The sequence below is a fragment of the Carassius auratus genome, chromosome 20, assembly GCF_003368295.1.
Source record: "Carassius auratus strain Wakin chromosome 20, ASM336829v1, whole genome shotgun sequence".
Lineage (NCBI taxonomy): Eukaryota > Metazoa > Chordata > Actinopteri > Cypriniformes > Cyprinidae > Carassius > Carassius auratus.
Window position 1 is genome coordinate 27372735 of NC_039262.1, and position 19526 is coordinate 27392260.

Here is a 19526-nt window from a genome sequence, read left to right on the forward strand (position 1 = left end):
AGGACGAGGGCTGGATTCAAACTGCAGGTCCTTTTTTCCTCAACTTAAAAGCTTTTTAACTCAGTCCGGTCACAAAGACAGTCTGAGTATAAAAGATGTGAGAGCCTCAGCTTCTGTGCTTGGATACATTGTAGGCGTCGCGAGTGGTAATCTACATAATTGTAACATGAGAAAAAATGAGGAGAACGCTGAAGATCTCAGTGGAGAAGTTTATTGCAGCATAGCAGTGACAAAGTAGAAAGAAGAAAAGTGGATTCACTTTTTATCAACATTTTTTGCATTTATTCATTTATCAGGTGCTTTTATTTGATGTGACTTGCAAATGAGGAATACAACATAAGTGTTTCACTCTGAGGAGGCAGTAATAGAGTAGTTTGCATTACAAAGGTTTTTATTTTCATAAAAAGAAGAGAGGTGAGATGTGCATCCTCTTGGGCTCATTAAAGACCAAAAGAAATGCTGCACTTTGAGTCATTTGCTGAGTTTTGTTTGAGGATAACCGTACTAATACAGTACAGGGACGACGAGAGTCCAGACCAGGAGTTGTGTATAAAAAGACTTGATCTTCTTGATGAATGCAGATCAGTACGACTGGGCTGCAGGGCTTGTGGATGTGACTGTTGATGTGACTTGAGTAGTTACCCTGAAGGATCTACCTCACTCAGCAGCACAGCACAGTTGCTGTGATGTCCATGATTGGAGGATCTGGTGATTAATGTTGTCGCGAGCTGCCCACAGAATGAGGACAGACAGTTTAGAGGCAGCTCCTGCAAGCCTCTGGGATTGTGTGTAGGTTTAGAGTGGGTTTAAAGCAGTGGAGCTACCCAAGCCTGATTGAGGATTTAGACAGATGTGATGAAGATGTGTGTGAGTGTTGGACTGAACTTGCCAGGAGCAGGCGACTGTGTACATGTGTGAAAAGACTGATTTGTGTGCACATGGGTGTATTCTTGAATATGCATATGGTTAATCCAGCCCTACCCTGGAGTTAAACCAGACTAAGAGAGAGTAAATGGCTCTTCATCACTATGCAGTACATTCCCCATATTAAAAATAAAATGTTAAGCTTATATACTTTTTTTTTTTTTTTTTTTTTAGCACATAATCACAATTAAATGAGCCTGAGGGTGACCAAAAAATGAAAATTCTGATTGATAGTATTCTGTAATATTATCAATTTCACTGCACTGTCATTATCGGAAGGGGACTAAATTTTAACTAAAGTGAGTCACATAATGATACCATTATCTTCTTTTGAGCTGCTTTACAGCTAAATTGAATTTGTTTTATAATGCACTCAGTGCTGAGAATGAAAAAGCACAGATACTCTTCCATCAATAAAACAATTATATGAAGCAAACACAGTACCTGACATCTGCACTCTCTTTGCTGCTTCATTTGTCTTTTTGAGTTTTGCTTGTGAGTTTACGCAATTTTTCATTGGAATGCACTGGAATACATTAGAGCAGGGTGTCAAACTCAATTCCTGGAGGGCCAGAGCCCTGCAGAGTTTATCTTCAACACTGCTCCAACACACATACCATGTAGTTTTCAAATAAGCCTGGAGGACTTGATTAGTTGGGTCATGTGTGTTTAATAGGGATTGAATCTAAACTCTGCAGGAATTGAGTTTGACACCTCTGTATTAGAGCGTGATTTAGGAGAATTTGATCCAGGTCTTAAAGACTGCAAGAGCAAACCCAGTATTGCCACTTAGATATCTAGATGTATTCAACAGCATGTTTTTATGAATTCCCTTGAGGAAGTGCATTTATGACAGCTAATGACATGGATAGAGCCATTATCAGAGACGATTACAGTGTTTATATAACAGACATCAGATGGTGCCCACTGGATATGTACTCCACTAATTAATGTCAGAAAGTGAGCAGCCATAGCTCATAATTCTGTAGTGAATATTCAACCATTGAATTTCACTGGCTCACCGCAGTGTCATTTAGAGAACTCTTTCAAACTAAAGTACAGACATGTTTTCTTGAGAAGTAATGAAGGAGTGTATATAAGGGTGCTGTTACACTTGATTCAAACACAAGTTTGATTGTTCCCCTTCCCCTATAGGCTTTTATTAAATAGGGCCACGTTTTTTTTTTATTAAATAACAAAACAAAAATAACTCTGAATACTCTGGGAAGGCAATGCAGTATAGGGCAGGGCAAGATGGAAGAAGAAACAACTAGAAATCAGCAGGACCTTAGGAACTAAATCAGTGTTGTGTTAAAGAAATCAGTAAAATATAAAACCTTAAATATTTGTAAATTTTGAATCACCTTGATTTTTTGAGATTTGTTCAAATCATTTTCCTCGTATTTCAAGTTTACTAGTTAAAAATTATACAAAATCGAGTCAGTCAAAAACAATCTGAAAAAAATCGACATTTTTTGCCAAATCACCCAGCCCTACTGGCAAAGGCAAGGCGGGATATAGCAGGACAGGACAAAACACAAGGCGATGTTATGGGGAGGGACCAGGATGGATCCATCAGATTGGTAGACCTAGTGGATGACCAGGGTGGAGATGATGGACCTGGGGGGCTCTGGTGGTGTTTTGATGGCCAATGCATGGCAGGATATAGCAGGACAGGACAAAACACAACTGAGAGCCAACAAGACCTTGGGAACATTGGACCAAACCTTGACACCGAGACTAAACTTGACAGGAGTGCTGGGGTCTGAACATTATGCTCTGCACACACAACATATCACATGGACCATACATCACACAGTCCATGCACACTGGAGCTCTGTCAGATGGCTAGGGTGGTGTGATGTGAGGGGTTGGCAGTCCTGGTGGCAGCCAGGGTGAAGCCGCAGTGACTGACCATGGAGGCTCCTTTGGGTTGGGAACCCCAGTGGAGTGCCAGCGGGAGACACCAGGATGCCTCCAGGAGACAAGGAACCCACACAGATGTCTAGGGTAAAGCCAGAGGAGGGGAGAACCTGGACGCCAGGGCTGGAATGGATTCTGGGACGACCTCTGTGGCTTGGACAGGGAGAGCGGAGTGCAAAATAAAACATTAAAACATTAAACTGACATAGTGTGTCTACCTTCTGAACAGTGTTAGGTAGATCATTCCAGAGCTAAATAGTAAAAGAATCTGCCGCCCACTGTTGATTTTGATATTCTAGGTGTAATAAAATTGCCTGAATTTTGAGAACGCAGCAGACATGGAGGACTATAATGTGATAAGAGCTCACTCAAGTACTGAGGTGCTAAACCATTCAGGGTTTTATAAGTAATTAGCAAGATTTTTAAATCTACAACAAATAGGGAGCAAGTGCAGTGTGGACAAAACACAACCCAAACATGCCCTTTTGTGGATGGCAAGGGTGGTGTTGTGGGGAGGGATTACAGGTGCATTTCAATAAGTTAGAATGTCATGGAAAAGTTTTTTTATTTCAGTAATTCAACTCAAATTGTGAAACTTGTGTATTAAATTCAGTGCATACAGACTGAAGTAGTTTAAGTCTTTGGTTCTTTTAATTGTGATGATTTTTGCTCACAATTATCAAAAACCCACCAATTCACTATCTCAACAAATCAGAATACGTTTTAATATTAAACAATAGCCAACAATAGCCAAGAGACAATAGATTCTTTTTGGGGTTCAGGTCTGGTGAGTTTGCTGGCCAACACCATGGTCATTTAACCAACTTTTGGTGCTTTGGTAGTGTGGGCAGGTGCCAAATCCTGCTGGAAAATGAAATCGGCAGAAGGAAGCTTGAAGTGCTACAAAATTTCCTGGTAAACGTGTGCAGTGACTTTGGTTTTTTTTAAAAAAACACAATGGACCAACAACAGCAGATGACATTGCACCCCAAATCATCACAGACTGTGGAAACTTAACACTGGACTTCAAGCAACTTGTGCTATGAGCTTCTCCACCCTTCCTCCAGATTCTAGGACCTTGTTTTCTAAATGAAATACACAACTTGCTCTCATCTGAAAAGAGGACTTTGGACCACAACAGTCCAGTTCTTCTTCTCTTGAGCCCGGGTAAGATGCCTCTGATGTTGTCTGTGGTTCAGTAAATCTCTTGACACTTCTGTGTGTGTTGCTCTTGATGCCTGGCCCCAGCCTCAGTCCATTCCTTGTGAAGTTCACTCAAATTCTTGAATTGATTTTGCTTGACAATTCTCATAAGGCTGCGGTTCTCTCAGTTGATTGTGCATCTTTTTCTTCCAAACTTTTTCCCTCCACTCAACTTTCTGTTAACATGTTTGGATACAGCACTCTGTGAACAGCCAGCTTCCTTGGCAATGAATGTTTGTGGCTTCCCCCCCTTGTGTAGGGTATAGGGCTGTAGCTATCGAATATTTTAGTAATTGATTATTCTACCAAAAATTCCATCGATTAATCGAGTAATCAGATAAAATGTGTTTTTGCTTAATTAAACTGCAATATTAATTATGCAAGAGAAAATAAGACTCCTGGGTCTCTTAAAATTAACAACTAAGTTTCCTTTTTTAGAAAAAAAAAATATATTTTTATTTTTTAAATGCACAGAATTCAATGCATTCATCAAAAATAAACATTTAATTATTATCCATTGTTTCTCTGTCTGTACTTGTACTGTTAACAATGACAAAGTTGACAGAGGAATTAAGTGCATTTAAGTGGGTTTTAAATAAAGCATTTTCTGAGATGCACATAAAACACATAAAACATTAATTTAATTTATTTTTTAATTATTGAAAATTAAGCAAACTTAACTTTTTGGTAAACAAAGGGGATTTACTATTAAAAATAAAACATGGAAGAAATGTTGTGTGATTAAACCTTAAAAACCTTTTAGTAGAAGGCTATGTACATTCTGCTGAACAAAAGTAATACATATCTGGCAAATACTTGTTTTTAAACTAAACCAGACTTTTATTTTGAAGGGTTGACGTACCTTCACAGTTCTGTGTATGTGATGTGACGCTAGTTTTACTCAAATCAATCTGTCAAATGCTCATGAAGTGACTGTCAGAGCAGTTCTGGAGATGTTGTTCGTGTGTTCACGTCCTTATTTAGAGAGACAGTAGACGCTGAAATCACCGCGAGCATCACGCACGCTTCAGTTTGTGTAATAAAGGAAGATACTCTTCTGATCCATTCATTAACACAGACACGCAGAACATGCTGGATTAATATTTAAATAGATTGTCCCGTCTTAATATTTACAGATATTAGTCCATATCATGATTTGATGTAAGTGCAATGACCTATTTTTAATTAATTCATTCCAAATTTGGCAAATTTCCATGCCATTCCGTGTTAAACTGTAAAATCCGTTTTTATGACTGGATTCCGCGATTCCCTCCGCGTTTTCTGCATCGCGGAAATCATAGGGTCCTAGTTGTGTTATGCCAGCTCTATATTGCAATGGACACAAGCCACGACGTTCTCTTTACGTTTGCCCTTGCCCTCAAATCAAAACACTGCTGACTCCTTGCAGTATGCGATTTCGGACGCAGAGCTTGTGTCTCCTTCCGTATTGTGGGTGACGTAAACACGTGGTGTCACATTAAAAAAATCATTGCGAAAGAATCTGACGTGAGATTTAAAGTAAATTAAAAGAGGCTTCGAGGCAGAGGAATTTGCCTCAATTATTTTTTGTAATCGAGTTACTCGAGATACTTGAGGAATCGTTTCAGCCCTAGTAGGATATCTGGTGAGAGGAGAACTGACCCCCAACTGAGCCTGTTCCCTTTCGAGGGAACTTCGAACTGCGTCCTCTAGGGGGCGCTTTGGGGAACACCTCGTCGTGACCCGTGTCTGAAGCATACAATGAAAAAACACCAACTTGTTGGCCGTCGACAGCCTCCGACGTCACTACCGGCGCGACTATAAATCAGCACCGGGAGAGCACGTCATTATCTTCTTCATCTTCAACTGACTGTTTTGTTTGAAGCGTGCATCTGAAAGAACCGGTAAGGGCGATCTTTCTCTGTTTATCATGGCGACAACTAGCAAGCGTTTAGACGATGTGTGCATCCGTGTCGGCGTTATTTGACACCCGATGACACACGCGATCTTTGCGTCATTTGTTTGGGTGAAGAGCACGCACGCGATGTCTTTGAGGAGGCAATCTGCGTGCACTGTGAGCGTTTTTTCAATGGAAAAAGCTCCGCTCTCGTTCGTCTCTCTTCTAAAAAAAAAAAAAAAAGGCAAGCCATCTGCTTCCCGCGGTTCAGGATCTGTCCACGCTGAGGCAGGAAAGAAAATGAGCTCGTGAGAATACAGATGGATCTGTCTGAATGGTTTAAAGAGGGACTTTCCCTTTCGAGATCGTAAAAAAAAAAAAAAAGGGGCGGCGGACGAGAGAGAGCCTTGGGAGGATGATGTTATAACACTTTCTCATACTGAGGTTAGTGCTCTGCTGGGTTTTTTACCCAGGAAAAGCAGGAGATATTTGAGGATGGTGAAGAAGCTGAGGCTGAGCCTTCTCAATTCTCCTGCCCTGCGTATGTAGAGCTGTTGGAGGTTATTGAGCAAAAATTACCTTTTGACCATAACCCTCCAGCTCAGGTGAGCCTTTCATTTGTGCATGATCTCCATACAGAGATTAAAAAGAAATGAAAGATGCCGTTTTCTTTTTGCATCCATTGGTTTCGGCATTAAAGTAATCTGCCGACATCGAGGTGATGCGTGAAAGCGGCTAGGAGGGAATGCCCCTGTAGAAAGAGCTAAAAATTTTATAAATAATTTATAAATTTTTATATGTGAAAAATGTTTTCTTTCTGCAGGGGAAACCTCCTCTCTTAATCTCCCTCCTTGCCATCTAAGCCCCTTCAGAAAATCATCTCGCTTAAATGGCAAGGCATACGCAGTAGCAGGTCAGGCTGTGGCTTTATTACACACAATGCTGGTGCTTCAAGCATATCAGACTGATCTGCTAAGAGACCTGGATAGAGGCTGGGGCCTTTTTCCGATCTGGTAGCTGAGCTGCGCCACACCACGGATCTCTCTCCATGCTACCAAGCAGGCCGCCTCCGCCATGGGGCAGGACTATGGCGACCATGGTGGCAGCGGAGAGACATCTGTGGATGAACAGACATGCAGAAAATGCTTTCTGCTCGATGCTCAGGTTTCGCCTTCTGAACTTTTCGGTATTTCCGTTGAGGCGGCGATTTGAAAAGTTCAGGGAGACGAAGGCGCGCTCTGCTGCTTTCAGATCCTTCGTCCCACGAAGGTCCAGGTCTGAGCCCAAACAACATAGGGGTCCTGGCCTGTCTCGATCTGAGGATCAAAGATGGGCACAGAAGGCTAGTGTCGCAACTCGCGCTCCTCCCCCACCTGCGGGCAGGGGTTAGAGGAATCGTGGGTCACGAGGAGGTAAGCAGAACCTAAGAGGTATGATCTAGACGAGGCAGCGTTCTCGTCTGAATCAGAATGATACCGAGGTATCTACTAAAAGAAAAGAACATAACGCGTATATGCGTTAATCGACTTCGAAAGGTTAACTTCTGCTTTTATCCTCCCCTTCCTAATTCCCCTGTAACCACCAGCTCTCCACCTGATCGAGGTTAGGTGGAAACCTCTCGCATAACAGTCTCCTATGCTGGACCTATAATATTTTTTATGGTTCTATGTCCATAGCAACCAACCTGAAACTGATGGTCCAGGTTAAAAGGAGGTACCCCTTGAGCGGGGCTCCGGCGTAGGAGGGTGAGTGAGTAAATTTAACCCTCTCTGTATATACTTATGTGTATTTAATTGCTGGTGGTTACGTGTCTACTAATAAACTCTGTCTGAGTTTCCTTTGCAGTGCTCAGTTACAGTGTTTACTAAACATTCGTCAGCAGCAGCCATCCGGCTTCATGTTCCGGTATTAGGCGGCTGAGATCACAGGTTTCTGAGGGAGCCTCCTTGATCATCAGGCCTGGCACAGCACTGCAGGGAATTTCATGGATGTCCGGGCAGGTCACCCCGAGGGGTCTCCTGGCCGCTTAGGGGTGCTGTCGTATCTACCGGGAAGTGGAGGTGGCAGTTACAGAAGTCTTCTTGTATATGCTGCCTCAGGTGATGCTCCCCTCACCCGAGGTTTGTAAAATTGAGCTTGCCTCTCCCGAGATTCAGCTCCTCTACGATGCTTAGGAACCTTTAAGTACACACGCTAAGCTTTGTGTACTTTCTCAAAACCACATGGTGGTCAGTGTGTATGTGAACGCTTTGCGCACTTTCTAAAAATCCACAAGTGGTAAGTTTGCATGCAAGACTCTGCAAACTTTCTGAAATCTTGTACGATGAGGGGTAACGCTTCGTTCCCTTTCTTGAGATGATTAGACCTTGGTTCCTTGGGCTCCATTCAGCCAGTGTGTATTTGTTTATACACCTCAAGCATCGCTTTTCTCAACATGAGGGGCTATTGATTCTCGTGGTAATTTAGCAGCGCTCCCCTTTTTCCAAAAAATGGGTCACCTATGAGTGCGCTACTCTGAGCTCGGAGTTCTCCTCTCGTACGAGACGGAGTTCTCTGTTTTTTTCCCAGAGCGCTCCAGTATTGTTTCCAGAGATCGAGTTTGATGACTCTCAATCATACTGTTTTAAGATGCAACATTCCATCTATGAGCTGCTCTATCAGAGTGCCACGAGAGCCCCTTCTTAGAACAGTATTTGAAAATCCATGCTATGGTAAGTGTGCACGTGTAGTCTTTGCACATTTTCTGAAATCCACACTGTGGTAAGTTTGCACGCTAGTATTCTGCGTTCTTTCTAAAATCCTATATGGTGAGGGCTTCGCGCGGTTGCTTCGTGCCCTTTCTTGAGTTGGTAAAAGCCCCGTTCATCTTGGGCGCCACTCCACCTATGTATCCTCGGATACCTATCTAAACAGGGTGTTGCTACTAGAGAACTGTTGAGACAGCTCTTTCAGCAAGCTTATGCGTAAGCTAGCGGTAGCCCCTGTGTGACAGGCAGGACTTGGTACAAATGCTAGGTTCTTAGCCGTATCCCTTTAAAGGAATCTTTCCTGATTCCAAGCCTTCAGCTCTACCCAGGGCCGAGGCCCTAACAATTAAGTTGGGTATGTAGCTTAGGCCTTTTTGGCCATAAGGGGTACTGTCACAGACAGCCGTCTAAACGTCCCAGGGGCAACTCCCATAGTAATGGTAGAGTTGGTACTTAGTGCTCGCCATGATTCTGGCCTGCATTCCCCTCAGCATGGCGGCGTGGGTATACTGTTCCCCAAAGCGCCCCCTAGAGGACGCAGTTCGAAGTTCCCTCGAAAGGGAACGGTCTCAGGTTACGTATGTAACCATGGTTCCCTGAGTAGGGAACGAGACACTGCGTCCTCTAGCTCTCTGCCATGCTTCGGACGCAAGCTTCAGACGAAGAAGATAATGACGTGCTCTCCCGGTGCTGATTTATAGTCGCGCCGGTAGTGACGTCGGAGGCTGTCGACGGCCAACAAGTTGGTGTTTTTTCATTGTATGCTTCAGACACGGGTCACGACGAGGTGTTCCCCAAAGCGCCCCCTAGAGGACGCAGTGTCTCGTTCCCTACTCAGGGAACCATGGTTACATACGTAACCTGAGACCGGTTTCTCCCAAGGTTTTTTTCTCCATTCTGTCACCGATGGAGTTTGGGTTCCTTGCCGCTGTCGCTTCTGGCTTGCTTAGTTGGGGTCACTTCATCTACAGCGATATCATTGACTTGATTGCAAATAAATGCACAGACACTATTTAAACTGAACAGAGATGACATAACTGAATTCAATGATGAACCGCCTTTAACTATCATTCTGCATTATTGACAAACTGTTTTCCTAATGAATGTTGTTCAGTTGCTTTGACGCAATGTATATTGTTTAAAGCGCTATATAACAAAGGTGACTTGACTTGACTAGAGTGTCAATGATTGTCTTCTGGAAAACTGTCAGATCAGTCTTCCCCGTGATTGTGTAGCCTAGTGAACCAAACTGAGAGACCATTTTAAAGTCTCAAGAAGCCTTTGCAGGTGTTTTTAGTTGATTAGCTGATTGTCATGTCACCATATTCTGATTTGTTGAGATAGTGAATTGGTGGGTTTTTGTTATTTGTGAGCCAAAATCATCACAATTAAAAGAACCAAAGACTTAAACTACTTCAGTATGTGTGCATTGAATTTATTTATTGCACCAGTTTCACAATTTGAGTTGAATTACTGAAATTAATGAACTTTTCCACAACATTATATTTTATTAAGATGCACCTGTATATACAGACTGACCTCGTCTCTGAATCGAATTGTTCTTTATTGCTATTGTATTGAGAAAACTGTGTTCTGTTTCTTTTTGTTTGCACTTCAAAGAAGGGCTCTGTCAGAGTGAATTAGCCATGAAAAGCAGACAGCGGTGAAGGGTGTTATCTCAGTGTTTGTCCTCCGGCACGGCGCACAACAGCTCGTCAATGCTGTACACGCAACTCTAAAGTGGACTGTGATCCAGTTCTACCAATATCTGTTGAGAACGTGACGCTCTCTGGGTGAATTTAAAAGGCTTTTTGTACTCTTGAAGGGCACTGCTGGAAGTCCACTCTATTCATAGGGAGATTCTGAACAAAATAGAGAGATTCTGAACAAAAGTGAAAAGAGCAACGTCAACCAGGAGAAGTGTACAAAAGAAGGTTTTTTTAATTATTATTTTATTATCAAGATGCCGTTTCCAGGGGACTTTACTTTTACTTGGGATTAAAAAGGCCGTAAATTTCTCTTGTCCACTATTTGTTTAACAAACATCACTCAGTTAAACTGGTACATATTTTTAGCACAGCCCTAACATCTAGTTAACAAAGTTAAACAGAGTTGCCCTTTGTGTAATAAGTTACAGAAACTGTTAAACGCACCAACTTAAATAATAAAATACACTTACCGGTTGTGGTCCATAAACAACGCCTTCTCCAGACAAAGAGGGTACTGCTGCATCTTTCAAGAATAATCTTTGTGTGAATCCGGCATTAAACTGATTGAGATTGAAGAAGCTGTCCTCAGCAAAATGTGCTGCACATAGTTTTACATGTGCATTATAATTTTCGGGAACAGATTTAAACATGAATTGTAAGGCCAAACAAAGGTGATCGGACTCCAGGATGAAAGTAACAGCGTTTCGAAGACATGGAGACAAACACACTCTCCTCCTCCTCTTCGCAACAAGGCCACGCCCCCTTTTGTGTATTCCTGTGGGTTAGTCAAAAAACTGTTTTAGTGACATCATTACTGCAGGAACTAGAGGGGTGTAGTCCAAACGGGTCGTTTTTTGTAGAACGAATTCTGTTAAATAAAATATCTCGCTTGGCATTGAACTTTGAGCTTGAGAATTTTACAGATATTATTTATACTCTAACAACAACATTACACACTAACTAAAGTTTAAAACATGGGATCACGAAGAATGGGACCTTGGATAAATTCTGATGCTTTTCTTCAAAGGGACTTACAATAATAAGTGAGAGTTGGTCTGCAACGTACATGTAACATAAGACACAAGAAGTGTTTGTGCTTTATGCACAATATTTTGCCAACCAATTATGTGTAGTATATCGTTACCCTATTAGGTATTGTCAGCATTAATGGATGTTAATTATTAATATCTTTCATATTTAACTGTGCCTAAATCTGTAATAATGCTAGCATTTTCCTCTAACAAAGATGCAACAAAAACAGTGCATTATATAAAAAAGGTTAAATTCATTACTTGACAAAAGGAAAACAACCTTTGTTACAAAGCAACCTTATAATAAACCTACTTCAGCTCTTCACCTAGTGGTTAAAATCAAGCCTTTGTTATGTTGCTGTTAATTTCTGTGGGCTTTAGATGATGTAATGTGCATTACAGTTGTCTGTGTTACTTTATACTGCAGATTTATCTATATTTGTTTCAGCCTGTACCCCATACACCTTTCTCATACTGAACCAATTACTCAAATCTATCGGTTGCTGTATTTCTCTGTTATCTATGTTCCAACCAGAGTTTTAATATCTTACCAGTATTGCAGAGGTTAACCCTGTATTACGATATTTTTTTTATTTTTTTTGTTGCCTAGCTTCAAATGTAATATTTATCTGCTGCTGTATGTTCCTAGCACATACAACAGTTGTTTTTAGTGTGTGTTAATTTGTTTGGACACAATAGTTTTATATTTATCAGACACTACATATAATAATGATTTTCTTATGGATGTCAGCTAGAAATATTATCATATTCCTAATAAATGCAATAGTATAATTTCCCTATATATTCCAAAGCGTTGTCTGCTGTATGATGATGCTCGGTTTACTAAGGAATTGACTCTCTCTCTCTCTCTCTCTCTCTCTCTCTCTCTCTCTCTCTCTCTCTCTCTCTCTCTCTCTCTCTCTCTCTCTCTCTCTCTCTCTCAGAGCTGACTCTACAGCAGGCTTTGCACCAGTCTGTGTTCATGCCGTGTTCCAGCCCATCTCCCAGCATGCCTCACTGCTGGGATCAGCACAGCAAGCTCCTTCCAACAGTGGCAGGCATCACGGCCAGTAAAGTGGCAGCGTGGAGCGTGGATGAGGTACACAGAGCTCCTGTGTGCATCTGCATTTCCCACTCGCTATTCAGATTCAGGACAATTATGCTTTGTTTATTTAATGCAAGTTTTATTTATTTATTATTTATTTTTTTAGATCAGTTGATTTGTTGTGGCCTCGGTTAACTTCAGCTCTTCCTCTAATCCTCATTGTTATTCTGCAGGTGATCGAGTTTATCCAAGGACTTCCAGGCTGCAAGGAGCAAGTGCGCACCTTCAGAGAGGAGGTAAATTATTCCCTTTAATCACGAGTGAAATCAGAAAGACTGAAACCTGTGGGACATATTTAACTAGTCTTCCATCATGAGGTTTGGCAGCCGGAGTAACTGAAGCATTTTAGGAACAGAATATAATGCATAAGGAAGAGAGCATGAGGCATGATGGGATATGTGAGGAGATCTCATTGAAACCATTTATAGGCATGTCAAGTCATCCCACGTCACAGCATCATGCTTGTTTACTGCTAACAAGAATGTTAAAGAGCCCAGAGGGCTGCTGCTTTAAATACTTCTGCTCTCGGAGCTGCTGTCTGTCTGCTCTTCTGCTCTTATTCCCCATCTCTCTCTCCTCATGCTGCTTCTGTGTCTTGTCCTGTGTTTTCTTATTATATGTGCAAATGGGAGCTGCATTAATGAGTCCTGTCATACATTGTAAATGTCTCATAGCACTGGTGAACATTATTGTACTTTGTGCTCTTTTATATTATGAAAAAAAAAGATTTATGTAATCCTGGTATCACAGACTTAGTCTCTCGTTTCATACAAATGCAGTTGATGCCTTTTTGTGACAGTTGTTTTGTACAATATAATGGATTATAAGATAACTAACAAACTGGTACGATTTCTTCTTCAGCTGCTTTCTTTACGGAGGTTTTGCGTTCAAATAATTTAATTCAGAATCAAGTAGCCGTGTAATAAGTGGGATAATGTACATCCCGCTGGTTGCCATCGCTGAATAACCCCCTTCAGTGTGATAAAAGTGCTGATCACCCTGTCAGGGGTTATTCTGCCATAACATCCAGCTGGATGTACATTATCCCTCACTGAATACATAATTAATTTTCAGTGGAAATCCAGTGGTGTAAAAATGGTGTAACAAGGCACTTTCAGGGTGAACAGATCTGCTTATGATAATCTTATTATAATGGGAGGATGGAGTTTGTAATTTCAAGGAGCAGATGCAGTGCACATCACTTTTACACAGGAGAGTGTAATTGTACAGTATATCTAATGCAAAGACCGAGATGTGGAAACTGCTAAGATTCTGCCATGCTGTTGATAGCATGGTACATGTATCTGTGTGGCCATGGATTTGAGCTGCTACTTCTGCTGTGACGTCAATACCCAGAAGACTAATTCACCATGGGTTCCCTCCAGAGCTTCCTATGGGTTTTTATAATAGTGTTTTTTAGTTTATCAATAAAACAAGGTCTGAGGTAAATATAAATTAAAGGGGTTTTTAAGATTCCCTTTCTCCTTGTAGTGTTACAGACTGTTCGTGAATAGATAAGATCCCTAAGGTTGCAAAGACTAAAATCTCAAATAGAGAGAGATATTTTATCAAGTTAAGACTCGCCCACACCCTTCTAAAATGCCCTTCTAAACACGCCCCCACATCTGTACATCACAGTGTAGGAAGATTTGCATAACACCACCCAAATGTTCACACAAAGAAAGAAGACATACTTTTTATTCTCACCATAGTATTGTTGCCTTTGAGATGGTGTTTGTTTCCAAATATGGTAAGGGGCGTAACATTTCTATCATGTTTTAGATGTTCGGCCAATCACAACGCACTGGATAGATGGCCAATCAGAGCACACCTCGCTTTTCAGAATGATTAGCTTTGTAAAAATCGATATGTTTCACAATTGCAGGGCATAGAGGAGAAACAATAATGTTGGGTATGTGGAAAATAATTTGTTTTTTAATCATATTACATTACATCAAATACTAGCATTGTCATATAATCCCCAATATTTAGACGTTTCACAGTACACTAAAGCAGGGCTCACACCGTGCAGTTTTCAGTAGTCCGTTAGGATTGTTGCTTGTTGGGCTGCACGTCTGGGGTTTTACATTATCAACCTGTACACGTTCAGTGACTGTGAGCTGCATTGCACGCGGGGCTGTAATGTTGGCAATCATTAAAAGTATATGAATGGCGGCAATAGAGAATGGGAATTAATTTGTGCCCCCACAGTTTTCTTAACAAATGTATTTATTTAAACTGTTAATGGACACTTAATTGGAGGAGCATGGGCCATCTGCAGAGCACATAAAGTTGTGTCCCATTTGCACAGATCAATCAGCGTCTAACTTGAAGCAGTGTACAGAAGCTAGCCTATGCCATCAAAGTAGGCTACTGCAAGAGTGATTCGCGAGCAGACGCAGGGTATTTCATCTCATGCTTTAATAGGGTTACAAACTGTTTGTTTTTTTTGCTATAGCATATTGTGTCAGGTTTATGAGCATGTCATGTTAAAAATAGCATGCATACGAAAGCCATTGCATGATTTCATGATCACAGATTGCATTACCCTTCTGCTCAGGAAGTAGGGAGCAAAGAACACTGTGTAGGGACCATGTCAGTCAGTACACAGTTTGTGCACGTAGCTCTCTTCTAACGAGCTGGTTTTCTGAATCGTCTGTTAAGTAAGAGAGACATGCAAAATATGCAGAGTGGTGGTAATGTTACATGAAGACTGGAATTGAGTAATGTTGTATCAACACATATCACCCTAATATGACCCTCTGTGAGGCAGCTCTGAAATTAATATTATTGTGAAAGCACTACACCAAATATCTTTTACTTGACTTAAATGGAGCAAATACAATTTATCATAAGGAGTTGCTGAACAATAAATCAAAGGAGCATTGTTTTATGAACATGGAGAGTGAACGTAACGAGCTGTATCACATAATATTTCCAAATGTGTTTTTGTGCATTATTCCTGGCGTGAACACTTACAGATTGAAGCGGAAATTTTTATCGCAATGGCCATTAATCGGCTGAAGTTGAACATGTCAAACTAGTGATCAAAGACTACAGATTCAAGCCTAGGATTCTAGGAATCTTTTGGATTTTCAAAAATAGCCTCAGACAACCAAATCGTGGCCGAAATCGTACAGTGTGAGGCTGTGAGCCGGGCTTTACACACACCCATACTGAAAACACACATTTTGATTTTGAAGCAGTTATGTTTATTTTAAAAAAAACATATGTAAGTTATAAGTAACTACATAAGAACATTTGGGAGTTGAGTTTGTTTAATTTACGTTGACATCAAAAAATCTGTTTCTGTTTATCACAGACCTCATCATTTTACACATAAATTAGACAAAACCCCATTATAAAAGCCCAGAGGAACATCTTAAGGAAACCTGCGGTTAATTAGTATTATTATTAGTTTAAGATAACCTTGCTCAAAAACTTGCGTTTGAATGGTCATTCGCAAATTATTTAACTATAAATAACGTACTAAGCTGTGAGTCAGAAGCCCAGACTGTCTTTGCAAATTTTGAACTGCCCCACTTTATAGAAACAGACACCGGCATAGTAGTCTCCTCTCACAGGAAACAGTCCTCGTTCTCCATAAAATGTGCTTCACACATCTTAATATTTGGGTAGAACTGTTCTGGAACAGTGTTGAAATTCAACCACTGATTTCTAGTCGTGTCCTCTTTTGGAAGGGCAAACTAAGTAGTTTCGCTTTCACATCGAAACACACAGTTACTCCACGACATGGCGCCAGCGGCAAAAGAGAGAATCAAAGTTACACCTTTCTTTGTGTGAACATTTGGGCGACTTTATGCAAAACTTCCCACATCGTGATGTAGAGAAGTGGGGGTGTGTTTAAATGAGCCGTTTTGGGGGTGGTGGTTGACTTTACTTTAATAAAGAATATCTCTTTGGATATGACGCTTTAGTCTTTGCAACTTTACAAATCTTCTTTATGAACCAAGAGCTTACAATACTTCAAAGAGAAAGGAAAACTTGAAATCACATCATATGACCCCTTTAATTATATAAACTTTAATACATTTCAGAATTAACACACATTTGTCATTCTGCACATTATAATAAAGTGGTGCCTAAATTCACTTGTAGCATTTAACATTTTTTGTGTGTTTATTTACACAGATTATAATTTGAATATTGTCCAATTATTGTTTATCATCCATAACATTAAATAATTATCAACTTATTTTATCAGACAGAATTTTAATATGTGCATCTGTAATTATCTGATATTTTAGATTGTGTCCATTAAGATCAAAATACGAAGAGACAATAATCAAATGACATGAAGCATCTTTCATTTATGCAGTATTTTAATTGCTGGATTATACAAATCAATACATTATTATTAGTTGAAATATGACATTTTCCACTGTATTTCAATATTTCATATTTTCAAATATATATGATGATATAAAAATCCCCAAATTTCATACAATGCCAAATGTCTGTTTGTGATCAGAAATGAGATGTTTGTTCTGTCGCATGGATTTCATCAAGCAGTAGTTCAGGACATTCGGTTTAAACACTGTTGTAGAGCAAGACACCTGGAAATTACACTGAATCAAAGAATTACACAGGAAATACATCCTCTTCTCTGACAGCTGTGTATGTTTATCTGCTGATTTTTTGTTGTTTGGTTTCAGCAAATTGATGGCGAGGCCTTCCTGTTATTGACTCAGGTGGACCTGGTGAAGATCCTCAGCATTAAACTGGGCCCGGCTCTCAAAATATACAACTCTATATTAATGTTTAAAACCACGGAAAACTCTGCCTGCAATGAACTCTGACCAGACAGACCGACAGCCAAGGGAGTTCACAACTGCTTCAGTCAAAGGGCTCATCATGAAGATTCATACAGTACACACCACACTATTATACATGACCAACACGATGTAGATAATGTCCGAATGAGCAGGTTAAACACATATAACGACATTCATAATTCTGACATTCAGAGTCCCTGCGCTGTCAGTAATAATCATATTTTTACGCACTTATTAACTCACTTGATGATTTCATGTAGTTGGCTTACATCATAGTGTTGGTGAGAATGTACATTTTACTGAGGGGTTATGGGAGCTAAATTCAGGTGCTAAACGAATGCAACTACATGCACTGAAGAGCCGTACAATGTCTGCTTTTTACTCTCGTTGTTTCCGTTACAACTCCTTTAATTTATAGCTATAGATAAATAAAGTTTTTGGAAAGGGTTCTGGGTGGAGGACTAGCAGAATGAATATCAGAGCATTAGATAAACATACAGATCCTCTTAGATTAGCCATATTAATGCATCATGCCACAGCCCTTCATTACGGTTACAGTAGCGGTCAGGGTAGCGCTCTTACTTTATTTGTTTTGATACAATGGATGTAGAAATGGAGAACGGAGAGTAAAACTACACTCAAGGCACGAATAATAATTGTGAGAGCCATATTGGTATTTTGTAACAGAATGTAACTTAATATTAAGAATGCCTTCATGTGCACAGTGTAAAAAGAAAAGTGTCATTTTTCATTAATGTACAGACGGGAGTATTGATATTATTTCTGTTGCTTAGGTGTGCAGCATTAAAAATACATGAACTTTCCATCTATTTAAGTTTAATACTTTGACTATTTAAAAAAAACAATGTGCTGAAGACGTCATTGTGGACATGTATGTTGACAAACCTAGTTTGTGTTGAAATGTTGATTTTACTCACATTTTAAAATAAATAAACTCACTGCACTCTGCTGTATGATTTCCCATATTCAAAACTCATTTATCATGTCAATTTTCTTCATGCCAAGAGAGCATATAATGAACTGTTTGGGGATTTAAAATTTTAATATAAAATGTGTAAATAAGCAATGGTTTAGAGTGTAAGTGCAGAAACCAGTGGATGACTAAACTTCACTGTAATTCATTTGTGAATAAACTTGCTGATTGAATGGTCTTCATCAACACAATTGTCTTTTTAATGATTTTACATCATTGATATTACAATGAGCCATTTATTTTATTTCTGGTTTATTATTTGATAACATTTGCATGTCATAATTCAGTTTACCTCTTTATTTTTTGATGTCTGTTTCAATATAGTGGGTATTGTTTTAAACATTGGTTGTGTGATTATACTGTATGCATGAATGCCTTGATGGGTTTTGGCAAATCTACTGCATTTGCCTAAATATGCACCATGTAACAGAGCAAACTGAATTTCTTTTATAAATGAAATTATACTTAAAGGGGGGGTGAAATGCTATTTCATGCATACTGAGTTTTTTACACTGTTAAAGAGTTAGATTCTTGTAGAATAGAGCAAACTCTAGAATGAACTCATGGATTAGAGTGGGCTCTGGAGTGGACTGGAGAAAACTCATTAGAACTCATTGGAATTAACTGATAGACGAGTGTGATCAGAAGTAAACTCATAGACCTGAGTAGGCTCTGTAGTGGACTTGCAGAGCTCCGAGACTGGAGCATGTTCATGAGTGGACTCTGAGGGCTCCCGGACTGGAGTGGGTTCATGAGTGGACTCTGAGGGCTCCTGGACTGGAGTGGACTCTATGACAACAGGAGTGGAGTTAGCTGCCCTCCTCCTTCTTGACCCTCATTTGTGAGACAAAAACAGTAAAGTTCACAGGAGGGGAGGAATGTTGATCAGTGCTGGCTTGAGATGAGCTTCATCACCCGTCTCTACCAATGAGAGCATTTGGGATGGGCCTAAGACTGCAGCAGCGCTCACATGAAGCGCCATACGTGGGAAATCGTCTCGGATATGTATGGTAACCCTCATTCCCCAAGGAGGGAATGGAGAAATGAGTCAGAAGTGATTTTGATGAATGGGGATTGTTTGCGAGAGCCTCTCTACTCCGAGTGAAATAAAACGAGCATCAAGAGTCAAGAGGCATTTATTTGTCATTGCATAGTTAACACTTGGGAAAACTGGGCATTGAAATGCTTGTGACGAGGCTCAGACATACAGGGACAATA

The 19526-nt window shown here is 40.3% G+C and overlaps 1 protein-coding gene across 3 annotated transcripts in view; it reads left to right on the top strand.

Annotated features, from left to right (window-relative positions):
- Positions 1-18485, top strand: part of LOC113037692 (lethal(3)malignant brain tumor-like protein 3) — a 77357-nt gene extending 58872 nt beyond the window's left edge. For all 3 annotated transcript variants that reach the window (XM_026195005.1, XM_026195006.1, XM_026195007.1), the window contains 3 exons: positions 12358-12512; positions 12692-12754; positions 17195-18485. In XM_026195005.1, the coding sequence (XP_026050790.1) occupies positions 12358-12512; positions 12692-12754; positions 17195-17338 (362 nt within the window). In that variant the 3' untranslated portion in view covers positions 17339-18485. The remainder of the gene's footprint in view (positions 1-12357; positions 12513-12691; positions 12755-17194) is intronic.
- Positions 18486-19526: the final 1041 nt, after the last annotated feature.